The 14,610-nt window shown below is 47.6% G+C and overlaps 1 protein-coding gene across 1 annotated transcript in view; it reads left to right on the top strand.

Moving 5' to 3' along the window:
• Positions 1–14,610, top strand: part of LOC119445114 (uncharacterized) — a 130,945-nt gene that overhangs the window by 50,837 nt on the left and 65,498 nt on the right. The window contains exon 2 of the mRNA XM_037709436.2: positions 11,346–11,542. Within this exon, the coding sequence (XP_037565364.1) occupies positions 11,402–11,542 (141 nt within the window). The 5' untranslated portion in view covers positions 11,346–11,401. The remainder of the gene's footprint in view (positions 1–11,345; positions 11,543–14,610) is intronic.

Genomic DNA, 14,610 nt, shown 5'->3' with positions numbered 1-14,610 from the left:
CTTTAGATGACGAAAAATACGGAAGTGGTTTAACATGTACACTATACGCGGGAGTACGTACTATATACGCACAGTGTGCAATATATGCAAACAACAGCATGCACAAATAACAAGCGTGAAGCTTCCGAATAACAGAGTGCGAAATGGGGTCAAACTAAAGTATGCACGATGCAAGCCAGGGAACACTGCTACAGGTGTTCCCTGAACTAACACTTTATCCCTATGTATATATATATATATATATATATATATATATATATATATATATATATATATATCTTGTTGCGTTACAGTCAGCTTCGCTTTAAACTGCCTCGTATATATTCAGAACAAACAGAAAGACGGCCGACACTTTCCAATACAAATAATCTGGATACTGCTCAACCTGCTTTTTTAAGTTAGTGATTTAGTTAGTTAGTTAGTTAGTTAGTTAGTTAGTTAGTTAGTTAGTTAGTTAGTTAGTTAGTTAGTTAGTTAGTTAGTTAGTTAGTTAGTTAGTTAGTTAGTTAGTTAGTTAGTTAGTTAGTTAGTTAGTTAGTTAGTTAGTTAGTTAGTTGGCTAGCTAGTTAGTTATCCAACATAGGGAAGACAAGTTAAACAAAACAAATTGGTACAACGCAATAAAGCCAACAAGCACAAAGATTGTGGAAAGTAATTCGCAGCGTGAAAACAGAGACGCGAAAACGAGTTGCTTTTCTATTCAATAGCTAGTCAACGTGCGCCGAAATCCGATTATAACCCCGGATACACAACGGTTCTGGCAGAAATACAAAGGAAAGAAAGACTGGAAGAAAGAAAGTGAGGGAAACAACTGGAAACAGCTTCTTCTTTAGCAAACATTGGGGAAAAGAAAGTATATGACACAAAAGCATTAGGGAAGAAAATGAAATAAAAATAACGCTCTGTAAAAGGGCGGTTACCTCTCTCTTTCGCGTCTTCGACCTGTTTTGTTAACCCCCCCTCCCCTCTTCCCGTTTGAGATGAAATCAGGGTTATATAGCGAGAAAATTGAGAACGGCGGCTCAAGAGGGCGCAAGCGCGCGTCAATGTAATAGAAGCGCAGGGTGCTGCGCGGACCTGCTGCGTGTTAGGAACACATGACGGATTGAGGCAATAGATGGGATGCGAGCCGAGAAGATCGTGCGCGGATGGCTCTCGATGCAGTAAGGAAAAGATAAAAGAAAACTGGGGAGGGACAGGTTGCGCCGCCTCGCGGGCACATATTAGAAAGGAGAAGCGTACTTCTTCTTCCTTTTTTTTTTTTTTCTGCTTTATCGCTCTCTGGATAGCCGGGGAACTGTCGCTCACTATTATATCCGATCCGCGGCTAGCGTGTGATCTGGCAAGAAATAACACCGACAATTGCTCGTCGCCGGCCCAACAACGCTGGTCGGCGGACAAACGAGGACATATACTACCACAACAGACGATATGAGCTTGCATCAATACAAAAGCACACGGGCGGCCATTATGAAGCGCGCAGTCACGAGCAAAAGGGCAGACACCGAAACATAGGCGAAACAAATTAGTTGAATTAAATTATTTAATGACTCGCGGCGATGCCTTCAGGCACTCGGGCGGATGCATAGTCCACAGGGTGTCTGTCCTTGTTGTTGTTGCTGCTGCTTTTGTCGTTATATTACAGTTTTTCTTTTCAAATAATCCTAGAGAGGCCAGAAAAGGGGTAACGATTCACTCTTAATCTTGTTCCACAAAGCTTCCACTAAGTGGTAAACATCTGCAAAAATGCTGCACTGGAACCTATACGTGGAGGGAATGGCCTTGAGCGTCCACTCTCCCTTCGGTAGCAGCCTCTTGCCGGTGTTATACTGTATGTGACACTTGATATTGTTCCACATAAGTTTAACTTACTAGAACATCCTAATCTCGTTTGCATAGGTTCCATCAAGTGAACAACATCTTTCCAAAAATTTTTCTACTTAGTCAAGCTCATGTGGAACGCAATTAAGAATGCAGCTTGCAGGCGCTCGTTCCTGTTTATCCCTAAAATATCTCTCTCTCTCTCTGTCTCTCTCTTGTTTTCTTATTTATTTATTTTTTCATAACAATGTGCGGCATGAGAAAAACGAAAGAGAACGCGCACATTCGTTTTCCCGGAAGGACTCGCCGCACCCGAAGAATGACACCAAAGAACACGTCACGAACTTTGGACGATGACGTGGACCGCATTTTCGCGACAGACGCCTGCATAATTAATTTCGGTTCCTTTAATCCACGTACCACGCGTTGTCATCTAATTAGCTCTCGTCATAAGCCACTTCTTTAATACCTTGCGTTACTTTACTGTTTTTCCTTTTCCTTTTCTTTTTAAAAAAATTTCACAACCCTTCAAGTGCTCGCTTCCTTGTATTATACGGCTGAATTTAGAGTCAACGTTGTTCGCTTCAATATTGACCCAAAAGAAAAAAAAAAGGAACATGCGAAAATATAAAAGAGAGCAGCCCGCATGAAATCAATGCGCTGTACCAGGATTCCCGAACAACGAACGAACAAAAAAAATCACGCAATCACGACCAATTGTTAAAAGACACGCTAATCAAAGCACGGGGGATCGATATACCAAAGGAAACAACAGTACGTAACTTTACATATGCGAAAGAAGCAGAGCATCCTGCATGTAAAGCAAGTCAGCGGAAAACAACGATGAGATTTTTAAAAATCTGGCAGATCCCACGCCCTGTGGGAATCGATGTGAGGCGAAGCAGTGTGCGGGGAGCCTACCAAGTTAACAAAACTACCATGAGAGCATCAAGATGTAGGCGACTGATCCATGACCTACATGACACGCATATCATGACATTCATGTCAGGACCTATCAACTATGTCCGAACCCATTCCTGTAGTTTTTAAGTGTTAATCATTTTTCCAATAGCCATCGTTATTTTTTGCTGAGTCGACTTCTACCATCATCCTTTAGTGTTTCTTTCACTTATTACCCATGTGCGAACCCATTCAGCGGTTTTTGAGGGTGAATCTTTTTTCGCTGAGTCATTGTCATTCTTTCGGAGTCATGCTCATGACTATGAGTGAGTGAGTGAATAAACTTTTATTGGGTCCAGCAAAACGCGATAAAACGCGCACCCGGCTAATCCCACGACGGGACTGACAGGTCTAGCCTGCCAGCCCGATCACGGGCGCGCTGGACGGCCAGGATTTGGTCTTCAAAGAGGGGACTTCGCAGGAGCGCGTCCCACTCTTCCTTGCTGAACTTCGGGCCCAGCGACTCGCACTCCCAGAGCATGTGAGCCAAAGTAGCAGCCTCACCACAGGCCGCGCATCAACAAGTCGGATAAATATCAGGATACATGCTGTTAAGAGACACCGGATTTGGGTAGGAGTTAGTTTGCAGGAGTCTGAGCGTGACCGCCTGCGGCCTGCTTAGCTTAGAATGAGGCGGCGGGAAGACCCTTCTCGCTAAGTAAAAGAATTTAGTGACTTCATTGTGCGTGATAGGCGTGTCCCTATGCTCATGACTATGACTTCTACCATCATTCTTTAGTGTTTCCTTCGCATAGTACCCACGTCCGAACCCATTTCAGTGGTTTTTGAGTGTTAATCTCTTTTCGCTGAGTCATTGTCATTTTTTGCTTAGTCATGGTAATTATTTATATTCTACTATGATTATCGTTGCTATCACAGCCTTACTTGCACCCATTCTCGATTCTCGATTCTCTGCCACATCGGGTTTTTTTTTTACCCATGAGAGCACCAAGACTTAGGTGACTGTATCATGACCTGCATGACACGCATGTCATGACATTCATGTCATGTCCTATTATTTATGTTCCTCATACACTCATGTCATACTATACCAATTTTAGTACATACCAAGCTAACGAAACGACCATGAGAGAACGAAGATGTAGGAGGCTGTTTCATGACCTACATGACACGCATGTCATAACATTAATGTAATGACCTATTATTTACGTTCGTCATAAACCTTTGTCATACTACGCCTGCTATGGCACATACCAAGTTAAGGAAACGACCATGAGAGCACCAAGACGTAGGCGGCTAGATAGATACATTCAAAGTGGCAAATTTTCGCCAAGAAATGCGTCGCATTTAATAACCCAGTTAGTTTTACTATCGGCTGTGCTCGAAGAACATCGAAGAAACCATTCGACGCCTAAGAAGTGCCTTACCTGCCTTCCTTCTACTTGTGGCGTCGCGAACATCACAACTGATACTTGCGTGTGCCTGTTTACTATACATTGATATTCCTTTTCTTTGGCGAGATACCTCGTGGCAGATTTACAGATAATTTCAACGGATAATAGAAGGAATTTTGATGTTCGCTTAGCGGGAATCCTCGCCAGAAAAGAAGAATGTCTACGCTGATTTCCGTGGTCTCTTTTTTCCCCTTTTCTTTGTTTCTTTGTATCGAACATACTTTGTCGTCTTGTAAGAAGGGTCTGCGCCTGCCGGGAGGGCTTCATTTGGTTCCGTAATTGGATACGGGCTGCGCCCCTACGAGGGCCAAATCATTAGCGACGCTCGAGCATAACGAGCACCGACACCGCCATCAACGAAGCGAAGCGCGTCGTCGTAATCAGTGGGAGCCCACTGTTCCGATACAAGACTTTGATGAAAAGGCCTAGTTACAGGGAAACCCTCGTGTTGAGTCGAGTTCTCATAAACTACATGAAGAGAGGAGAGAGGGGAAGAGAACTGTCGGGGTGGGGGGGGTGGAGAGCGGACTATAAATCTCGATCTTTTATATTGCAAAGGAGTAACGGGAAACCGCTCCGCAACCACGACGAAGGGCTCAAAAAGTGGAAAAGAAAAAAAGAAATGCCGCAGAAATGATAAGCCATGTTTTTGACGTTCTCCGCTATACAGGCACCGGGAGGCCGTCGTAAGGCGCCAGCAGCGCGCTGGCGAACAGTGGCGGTAAGAGCACTGGCATGTGATGACCCACGACGGGGCGAAGGCGCACACGGCGCTTCCGGTGATTTCGCGCTGCAGTTTCCAAGGCCTGACGAACTGGAAAAAAACGCATTTCCGTGCGTCTGCTCTCAGGAAAGGTATCCGCACGTACGAGGCAGGTCACATTCGCGGCATCGGGCACTATATGTAAAGCAGTAAAAGGAGTGCCAAAAGGAGCACCCTGCAAGCAAAGCTCACCGCGGCAAGCTAATGTACGGCACTCCAGTAGTTTATGGTATTTTGCTGTGGATGTCAACATTGTCGTGGATTTAGTTATGTAGATTGGTGAAGCAGTACAAAAATCATGGAGCAAAAAAAAAAAACGTATGCCCTTTTTTTCGTACAACGGAGGTGTATATACATTTTTGAATGTCCGTGCCTCAAAACTCCAGCGCCCTCTAAGAGGAAGCAGAGCGAACCAGTTAGGCATGTGTCGACATCTGGCGTAGCCAGAGAAAAGCTAAGAAGCCACCCAATACTACATAAAGCCGCCCTCTATCAGGAGGCATAGCAAACCAGTAATGCAGGCGCTGACACCTAGAGTAGCAAAGAAGGCTAGGAAACGGGTTGTGAGCAGCGGCGAAGATCGTGCCCGAGAGGCTGTCCGAGAGGTTGACCGAGCAGTATAAAAGCGTGCACGGTCGGCGCAGAGCATTCCGACGTTCGGCGACGAGTATGGCGAGGACGAGGAAGCAACTACCTCTGGAAGAAGAAGCGGCGCGGCAGGAAAGACGACGGGAAGTTGCTCGAGCACGGATCCAACGATGACGTGCTGACCCAGAGTTCCGAGCAAGGGAAGCTGAGGATAAGCTACGGCGAAGATCCGAAGACCCTGAGTTTCGAGTGAGGGATGGTTTTGCAGATGGTTTTATAACACAGAGCTCTTCCGCGGCAGCTTACACGGTACCCGAAATGGGGATCACGCAACGGTTCAAGATAGGACACAAAACATTGTCTACAGCAGCTGTGTTGACCGGCGTGCGAGAAGCAATCCGCTGCATACTGCAACAAAGCCTTGCTAACTTGAGAGTGTTCTGTGACTCAAAACCGGCGCTGCAACTCCTAAGTAATTATATGAATCACAGAAGCGCATATGGTCCTCTAGTTTATGACATCATGGCTCTGCTTGCTGCCGCGTCGTAATCCGGGCACATTGGGCTGCAGTGAATTCCTAGCCATTGTGGAATAGCTGGAAATGAGCAGGCAGACGCGGAGGCAAAAAATGGCGCACATTGATGGGAAGATTATTAAACTTCACTTTTCCCGGTATATATGACATCAACGCCTTGCTCCATGACTCCATCAAAACCTCTATGGCGCGACAATGGGACAACCCCGAACATCGGCATGAGCGCCTCCATAGACTTGACGCTGGTTTGCGATTCCGGCTTCCACTTCGACTACAGAGAGGCCAGGAAACACTCATCCATCGATTGTGGCTAGGTGTGGCGTACACTCGCCGATACCTTCACAAGAACGGGACGCTCACTGTAACGTCTGTCACACTACCGAGACAACAGACCACATACTCTGCGTGTGCCCTCAGTATGCTACCGAGTGAAGGACACTTAAGTGTAGTGTTGACTGTTAGGACTCCCGCCCCTTTTCGGAAGAAAATATTTCAGGTGCGTGGAGAAGAGATGGCCATGCCCAACGCACCATAAAATGACTCCTAAACTTTCTCTGTGCGACTGGCTTAGACGGTCGTCTCTAGGACATGTGAAGAGTGTGAGATGTGTTTGCGTGATAACGTTTGGGGGGACAAGATTACTGCTGCGTGTATTGTGTCTAGAGTTCACATCCGCGTATTGGACGACGTGTATATAGTCGCTTATTCTACCATATCATAATCACCTACCTCTCCCTGTATCTCCCACTTCCCCTTACGCCAGTGAGAAGTAGCAGGTCAGAGTCTGACACGCTCTCCAGGCCGACCTCTCCTTCTTTCTCTTCATCAAAATCAACTCCTCGTCCTGCTTGCTTGCCTGCTTGCTTGCTTGCTTCCTACATACTCGTATATCATGGCTCGTACCCACTAAGAGAGATTGGCCAAGAAGCCGGTGGTTAAACGGTTGTGGCGGGAGCAGAAAACTCGACGTAAAAAGTATATGTGAGGAAACAGATATGTATTATAAGACATTCCGCGAATTAACAGTGAGTTGCCGTGCACCAATTCGTCCAAAGAGGAAAAAAGCGACACGTGGACAAAGCACGGAATGTTTCGGCTCTTGTACTCAGCAACCAATTGCCGTTAAAAACTATGCATATCATCAGCACGACAAAGCGAGCTACCTTGCGGAGCTGACTTCCGTATTCATGTGACAGAAATGTATATTGTTATAAGTAATAAGTAAACCTCTTTCCCAATAGCATCCGAATCCTGCCCCCCCCCCCCCCCCCCAAGTGGTTATATGCGCCATCAGTAAAAGAAGACGGAACGAACGTGCCACGCGACGCCCGCGCAGCTCGCTCACAGCCACGGTTCCTGTTCAATCTGTATGGCGACATCTGCACCCGATCCGAAGATCCGAGCCCTGCGTGACGCCAAGCCACGCGGGCAAGCTGTCAGTAGCGGTGCCCCGACAGCTGACTTTCCGATGGAGGGGCCATCGCCGGAAACGCTCAGCCCTTCACCGCCATCAGTGCAAATTCATGTGGTCGGAGGGCGGCCGCCGCCGAGGGACCAAGCAAGGCCCAGTCGCGACCTGCCTGGCCACCGCCGCCGTCTGGCTGACTCGCGCGAGGACACGCAGACCCAGGACGAGCGCTTCTGCATCGTCCTCTGGGTCGTGGGCGCCTCCCTCGCGTTCCCCCTGGTGCTGTCCGCGTGGCTCGTCTTGGTTCCCTTCGCGGTTCACGCCAACTGGACCACGCTTGTTTCACCGCCGCCCTTCTCCGCATCCCCGCCCTTCTCCGCGTCCCCGCCGTCGTCTGCGTCCACGCCGTTCTCTTCGACTACGGTCGTCCCACCAACCAGCACTTCCCCGGGGCAGAACTCTCCTTCCACCTGTCTTGCGCCTTTAATGTTGCCAGCGTGGCCGCCGCGTCTCAACGTAAGCGCCCCGTACTCGTTGGGGCCGTCAAACGAAAGCTCGAGACCCATATTTTGCCTCTTCAACAACACGCGTGTCTTCAGCGATCCGGGAAGCGCACCTCGGTGGAACTACGTATTCGCGGCCGTGCCCTTCGCCTTGTGCCCGTACGTCGTCTACTGGTCGGTGGGCATCGAAAACGGAAATCTGACGAGCCGGCAACCCGTGTTCGACGAGCTGTACGGCCTGCAGCGGCTGAGGGCAGTAGCCGACGCGTTGAACTTCACCGCCGTCAAGATCCTGCTGGCGCTGGGTGGATACCCCGAGGACGCCCCCTACTTCTCGACGCTGGGCCAAGACGACGCCACGATGAACCGGCTGGTGAACAACGTTGTCGATTCCACGTACAGGTTCGGCCTCAACGGCATCACTGTGCACTGGATCGAGGCTCGCGCTGGTTGCGAGGGGCCCGACGACGCTAGTGTGCTCATTACACTTCTGCGCAGTCTTCGCACACTGTTCGACGCAAGGTCCGGCGGCTTGGTGACCGTGATGCTCGAACTGAAGGTGGCCAGCCAGTTCGTTGCTCGAGAAACTGCCGACATCGTCGACCACTTCTTTCTGGCGACGCAGAACGAGCGCACACCGACCTGGTTCTACATACAAGACTTTTGCGAGGCTAGCACCAGTGGCATGCACATGGCATACCGGCGGTTCGCGAGCTCTCTACCTGCGACAAAAGTGCGGAGGTCCCAGCTTTGCCTCACCGACAGCCTGATGCCGCTCCACTCAATCGTCGACCTCGCGCCAACGCTGGACCTCCAATACAAAAAGGATTTTCGACGCGTGCCCCTCCAGTTGGAATGCGAGCAGCCCGACATCTGCGAGATCCATTCCCCCACTACTTCGTGCCTCCTCCACTTCTCTCTGGTGAAAAGTTCGCCGGGCCTCTATGACGACTCGCTATTCCTGATAGACGAAGTCAACACTCTCCGGAAACGCCTCGACTTTGCCGAGATCAACGCGACGCAGTTGGCATCGGCACCTGGTGACCCTCCGCACGCCTGTGTCCTCCTCCTCGACTTGGACGGTGACAACTACGCCGACCAGTGCGGTGGTCGCCTCTCCCGCTACGCGCTCATGCGCAATTACTACTACGGCACTCTGGGCAAAATAATCTCCGGTGGCGGTGCTATTCGTGACACTTTCCCTGCCTGTCAAGTGTGGTAGGGGAAAGCAGAGACGCGAGCTTATAGAGTGCGCAATCGTGATACGCATCGTACGTTTTACATTAACGATTAGGGCGTTGAAGCTGAGGGGTCCTCCTAAAGTATTTCGTTGATCGCAGTATATGTGTAGTTATGTCGTGGAATTACGTCTTCGCCTGCATTATTTTTTTTTTTTGTAATTGCCAATATCTAGCTGGCCGTGTCCGCGTGTGTCACGCATTGGCACGGCCCATATATCGAGCCGACTATCCAAAGTAAAGAACTTTCTCGAGTAAGAGAAAAAAAAAAGTCGTACGACAGTGACAAAATGTTTTAGCTGTACTTTGCTGTTTGGCGAAAAGCTGCAAGTGCCGTGTACTCACTAAGGTTTCATAAACTCGGATGGAAAAAAGCTCCGATTCCTTATTTCGCGTTTCAAACATCGAACCCACAATAGTGTTGAAAGTTAGGCGAGTAAGTGTTGTCACATTATCGAAACAGCGGGTAAACATAAAATGTGAAGAAGTAAAAAAAAATTCAAGCAGGAACTTCACTGGAGTTTAAGTATGAGTAAGCATTGTGTCACTTGCTCATCTCTACGCAGTGCGGTGTCATTATCAATCTTGTCAAACTTTATCCGACCAGCATGACCACTTATCAAGCTTTATCGGTCGTTATCAACCTTATCGGACTCGATCTACCCTTATCAACCTTTATCGCTCGTTATGAACCTGCGACAGTGAATGCCCAGCAAGGCTGTTGCACAACCACCATTACAACTGTTCTGGGCGGTTTAAGCTTGATTTTATTAGTGGCAGGAGCACCGAGTGCCCTCTATAACATACCCCTACGTACACGCTTGCAACGACTCCGGTTCTTTCAATCTCATTTCTGCTTTTTTTTTTCCTTTGTTATCCTTACATCGTATAGCTGTCTACTAATTTGCTATCGCAATCGATGCTTCGCCTTTTGGGCGAAACTGCGATTTTTTTAATTTTTTTATCAATGATCTAAACATCTCTGTTTAGACATCTAGAGTCCTGTTTTGTGGGAGCTTTCTTTCGGTGGCGGCGCCTCGTGACTATGTGTTGTACTAGCGCCGCAAAGCACCACGTGATTTCGAACTGCACTGATTCAAACTACGGCCTTATATTTATGGGAGCTGGTATTCATCCTGCTGTCTTTTTTTATTTACTGCTTTCCTTGTTATCATTGAAGTTAAAAACAAGAAACCGCAGAAGATTGGGGCTACTGGAAAAACGGCAATGTTCTATTACGCAATTTTCTATCGCTTGGTTGACTAGGTACTACATATACGCAGCTCACGAGTACCATATGCTGCAGGCGTGCCGCGAGGTAAGCTTCTCCCGACTTCATTAAATTGAGAGTCTCTCTTATCTCGTCATTTTCTGTGCGCCGGTGGTTCCGTGATGAGCGCGCAGCTTCGGTGTATCTGGTATATAACGCATTCATATCAAGTACAAAAGGTGTTCCAATAATTCCGTCGTCTTCTGCTGGCTCCAGAGAAACCAGAGTAGACAGCGCTTCTTTCTTATTGGGCACTTCTTTAAACAGACACATCCATGTTTTTCTGGGAAATAAATCGCGCAGGAACTCCCCTGGGAGTTGTCCAAGTATGCGTAAGCATTGTGCCGCTTGCTCATCACCACGCAGCCCGATGTCATTATCAATCTTATCGAACATAATCCGACCCTTATCGGTCCTTGTCGACATGGATGTCCAGCGAAGCTGTTGCAAAACCACCTCTACATTTGCTGAGGGGGATATATGCAATGCTTTATTGATGGTTCGGATACTTGTTTTGAGCTTGTTCTTATTGAAACGTACGCTGTTCTGTGTGCTGTATGGGTGATTTCAATGAATGTATGTACTGTTCGCTTCACTTTGCTGAACGCTCGTAGCCTCTACCTTACGTGGGTATGAGCCATTGCATATTTTGCTTACTTACGGGGGTATGAGCCATTGCATTCGTCTTGCTTGACGGATCGACGGACAGGTTTCCTCGTTGGGCAGGCATAGAAATGCTTACGCATTTGAAAGACAGTATGCTGACTCCCCCTTTTTGAGTTTATTTAAGAAGTGTCATACTCTGAGCCTTATATCATCGGTGTTTATTCTCTCGCCCCCGCAGGCGGAGGCGCCTTCGCTGCCGTGGCCGTGGCCGCGTGAGTCCACTTGGCCGGCCTGATGACGTCGGCCGACGCGGACACGATGACGACGTCAGACGGCAACGTCAGCAGCAGCAGTGGCGGCGGTGGCAGCAGCGGCAGCGCCGCGGGCAACAATGAGACGCCCTGGGCTGACCTCTGGTGGAAGGAGCGGGTGCAGGTGAGAAGCCGGGACCAAATGCACTAAGACTGGCAACCACTACAATACTCAAAGGCTCCCCCTGGTTATAGATGCCAGAAACAAAATATAGCTTTAAAGATGTAGCAGCCGTGAACGGTTGTCGGTCTTTGAAACGTTGGTTCAGTTGGCTTTGTTCCCGGAAGTTCAAAATTAAAATTAAAATCCGGGGTATTACGGGCCGCAAGCAACGATGAGGCGGTAGGAGGGGGATCGAAGTGAAATTATAGTGGAAATTATATAATTCTACCGTAGTGCAATTATTGGATCTCACAACATCGCATAACTGCGACTCGTATGGAGCGTCAGGACCTCTGAGCTTTTCAGTCTTATTTTCCTATCTATCTATAACCGGAATGACCGATAGATACATTCTTCGACTCGCTATCTTATCTACGCGACAAGCGGCTGATCGATGCGATAAGGGTGGCGAGGCAGCGTGCAGGCCAACGAGCAAGGACTAAAAGAAGAGATAATGAAATAGATCGATACTATACTTTGTGCGACCGCACTTTTCCAATGGTCCAGCGCCAAGGTCGCCAAGCAGGACTTGACCAAGTTCCTCAACGGCAAGAAACTATTTCTAAAATATAATCAGGCTAAATTTACGATGGCATTCCCAAGCGCTCGCAAATGTAATTAGGTTTCATTAAAAATTGGTGCTCAGAATAAAGGACACGTAATTTTATTCTGATTGAGAGAAGTCGTGAAGCCTCGTATTATCGATCGCCTACACACAATTCGTTCCCTCCCGAAAGAACGGATGTGCTTTTACAGGTATTTTTTATTTTATTTTTTTTTAATCTAGCCAGCGAGCGGACCTTAACGAGAGAGACAATCCGGGACGTTGTTAACGGAGTCTACGACAGCACTGGAACAAAAGGAAAAGTAGCGTACAGTGGATCTGGGGCGAAAAGTAATGGCGGAAGCAACGACAGAGAGTGTACCAAGCGTACTTAACTACATTTAAGTAATTAGCGACCCCATAAAGCAATTTATTCGTTACGAAGTATACCAAAATGTAATCTGATTCCTCAGTTCCTTTAGGCCGACGCAATTATCTGCGTAACTTAACTCCCTAGACGAACGGCTTCGTTAAACTTCAATACACAGTGGTTCATGTTTTCATGAGCCAACATTGAATAAATAAATAAAATAAAATAAAAAAAAGGAGTGCTTCTTTTGTCTGGATATTATGTGACCGTGAAGCTAAAGACAGTGTAATTAACGAGGCGAGACTAGAACGAGAAACGACAGTGATTTCCTGGCAGCCGAATGTTCGCTAATGCGGCAGCATTTTTATTACACCTTCTCTTACGATAGCTCTCGTTCTCTCTCAAGCCTAAGAAACACGATAGGTAGAAATAAATATACGCAAAATCTTAAGGCTATTGCTTGGCAAACTTGCCAGCAAATAAACGTTACAGTAATTAACGCATTCGTCGTATATTTGCCCCAAATTTCGCGTACGCGCTTCGAAGGATGCTCTTATACCGATGCCCGGATCAGTATGTGCGATACACCGCCGTAGTCATTAAGTCATTACGCGTGCAATGACGTAACGCGCGGAATGACGTAATGACTAATGATGTTCTGTGTCGTTACAGTACGCAACCTTATAGTAATTTGAATTTGCTGATAACTACCCTCGCATCGATCGCCAGTGGGTAATTACTATTCGTTCTCGCATACATCTTTGGACCGAAGAATCGGGCCTGAACTCGCGTCGGACGGCAACTGCAGGAAGTACGCCGAGCCCGCGAACGAGAACAAACACAGTCGGAGCCGCCAGCCATGGGGCGCGTGATAAAAAGCAGGCACGATCACAAAGGGGCGCTAACGTCCGCGCGTGCGGGGGCGTTCCCCGCCGCTTGGTCTGAGCGGGATAGGCTTGTGGAAACAATCAAGATGCTCGCGTGTCGAACGCCATGCGATAACCCTGTGCTGTGTTGTGCAACGAAGAGCTTTTTTTTTTCTTGCTTCTTCTTCTTCTCTTTCTCTATCTAGATAAACTAGCGCAGTCATTGACTCGGAGTTGCGAAGTACCGGCTTCTTTCATTTTTTGGTTTCTTTTCAGCAGAACCGGTTATTCTTCATTTGAAAGTTCTTACTCACTATGCGAATATCGGCTACGCCGCTGCCAAGAAGCGCCTAGAGAAGCTACACTGAGCTTGACGTAATGTGGATGCGATGGTGCGGCCCCGTTACATGCCGGGCTGACAAAAAAGCAATAAGGACATAAAGTAAAAAAAAAAACGGAATACGCCGCTCGATGCATTTTTTTCCCCGCAAGGTAGCGTTCATACATGCATCGAAGTCACTCACAAAAAAAAAAAGAAAAAAAAACGTGCTTGGAAAATTATCGTTCAAAGCTGGGAATAACTAACAAGAACACAGAAAATTGGTAAAATCGGCCTGAGTTAACAGCCCTCTAGCCAGTTACTCTGCTCAGAGGGACGAGGGGGGAGAGAAGAAAGAGAGGGGTGTATGAAGAGTGATGATCGGGATAGGATGAGTGTGTAATGTACACGTCAGCGCCCGAAAGGCCCATTCACAGCTAGACCTGAGTCCGTGTTAGTATGCAAATAAAGAATTACAGACAAGCGATACGTCTGGTCTTTCTACCTGTATACTACGTGTCCTTGTTTACAAACATGCACATACCCTATAGACGAGTTTCAGAGTGTGAGTAAGAGAAGTCAAACATTTTTTTTTTTGACACGCTCTACTTCGCGCGATTTCTTTCCGCATGCAAGATCAATAGACTCGGTTGAGTTTACGCAAGCTACTTCGCAAAGATTGTTGTTCGCAGCGGCGAACAGTCAATCAGTAGAGAAGTGTCAACGTTAGTTCTCTGCTAAGTTTTCTTTTTTTTTGTGACTAGGCCTGTTTGTTTACAAAACTTCAGCGTGTATATTACGATGACAGAAAGTAGACAGTACGTAAAACACACCCCGTAAACACACAGCGTAAAACACTCGCTTCGGCTCCTCTCTCAGAGCGCCACAGCAGTGTGCGATTCTTTCTTGTATTTTCTTTCCCCCTCTGGT

The sequence above is a fragment of the Dermacentor silvarum genome, chromosome 3 (genome assembly GCF_013339745.2).
Source record: "Dermacentor silvarum isolate Dsil-2018 chromosome 3, BIME_Dsil_1.4, whole genome shotgun sequence".
Lineage (NCBI taxonomy): Eukaryota > Metazoa > Arthropoda > Arachnida > Ixodida > Ixodidae > Dermacentor > Dermacentor silvarum.
The sequence above is the reverse complement of the archived record's forward strand: the minus strand, read 5'-3'. Positions and strand labels throughout refer to the sequence as shown.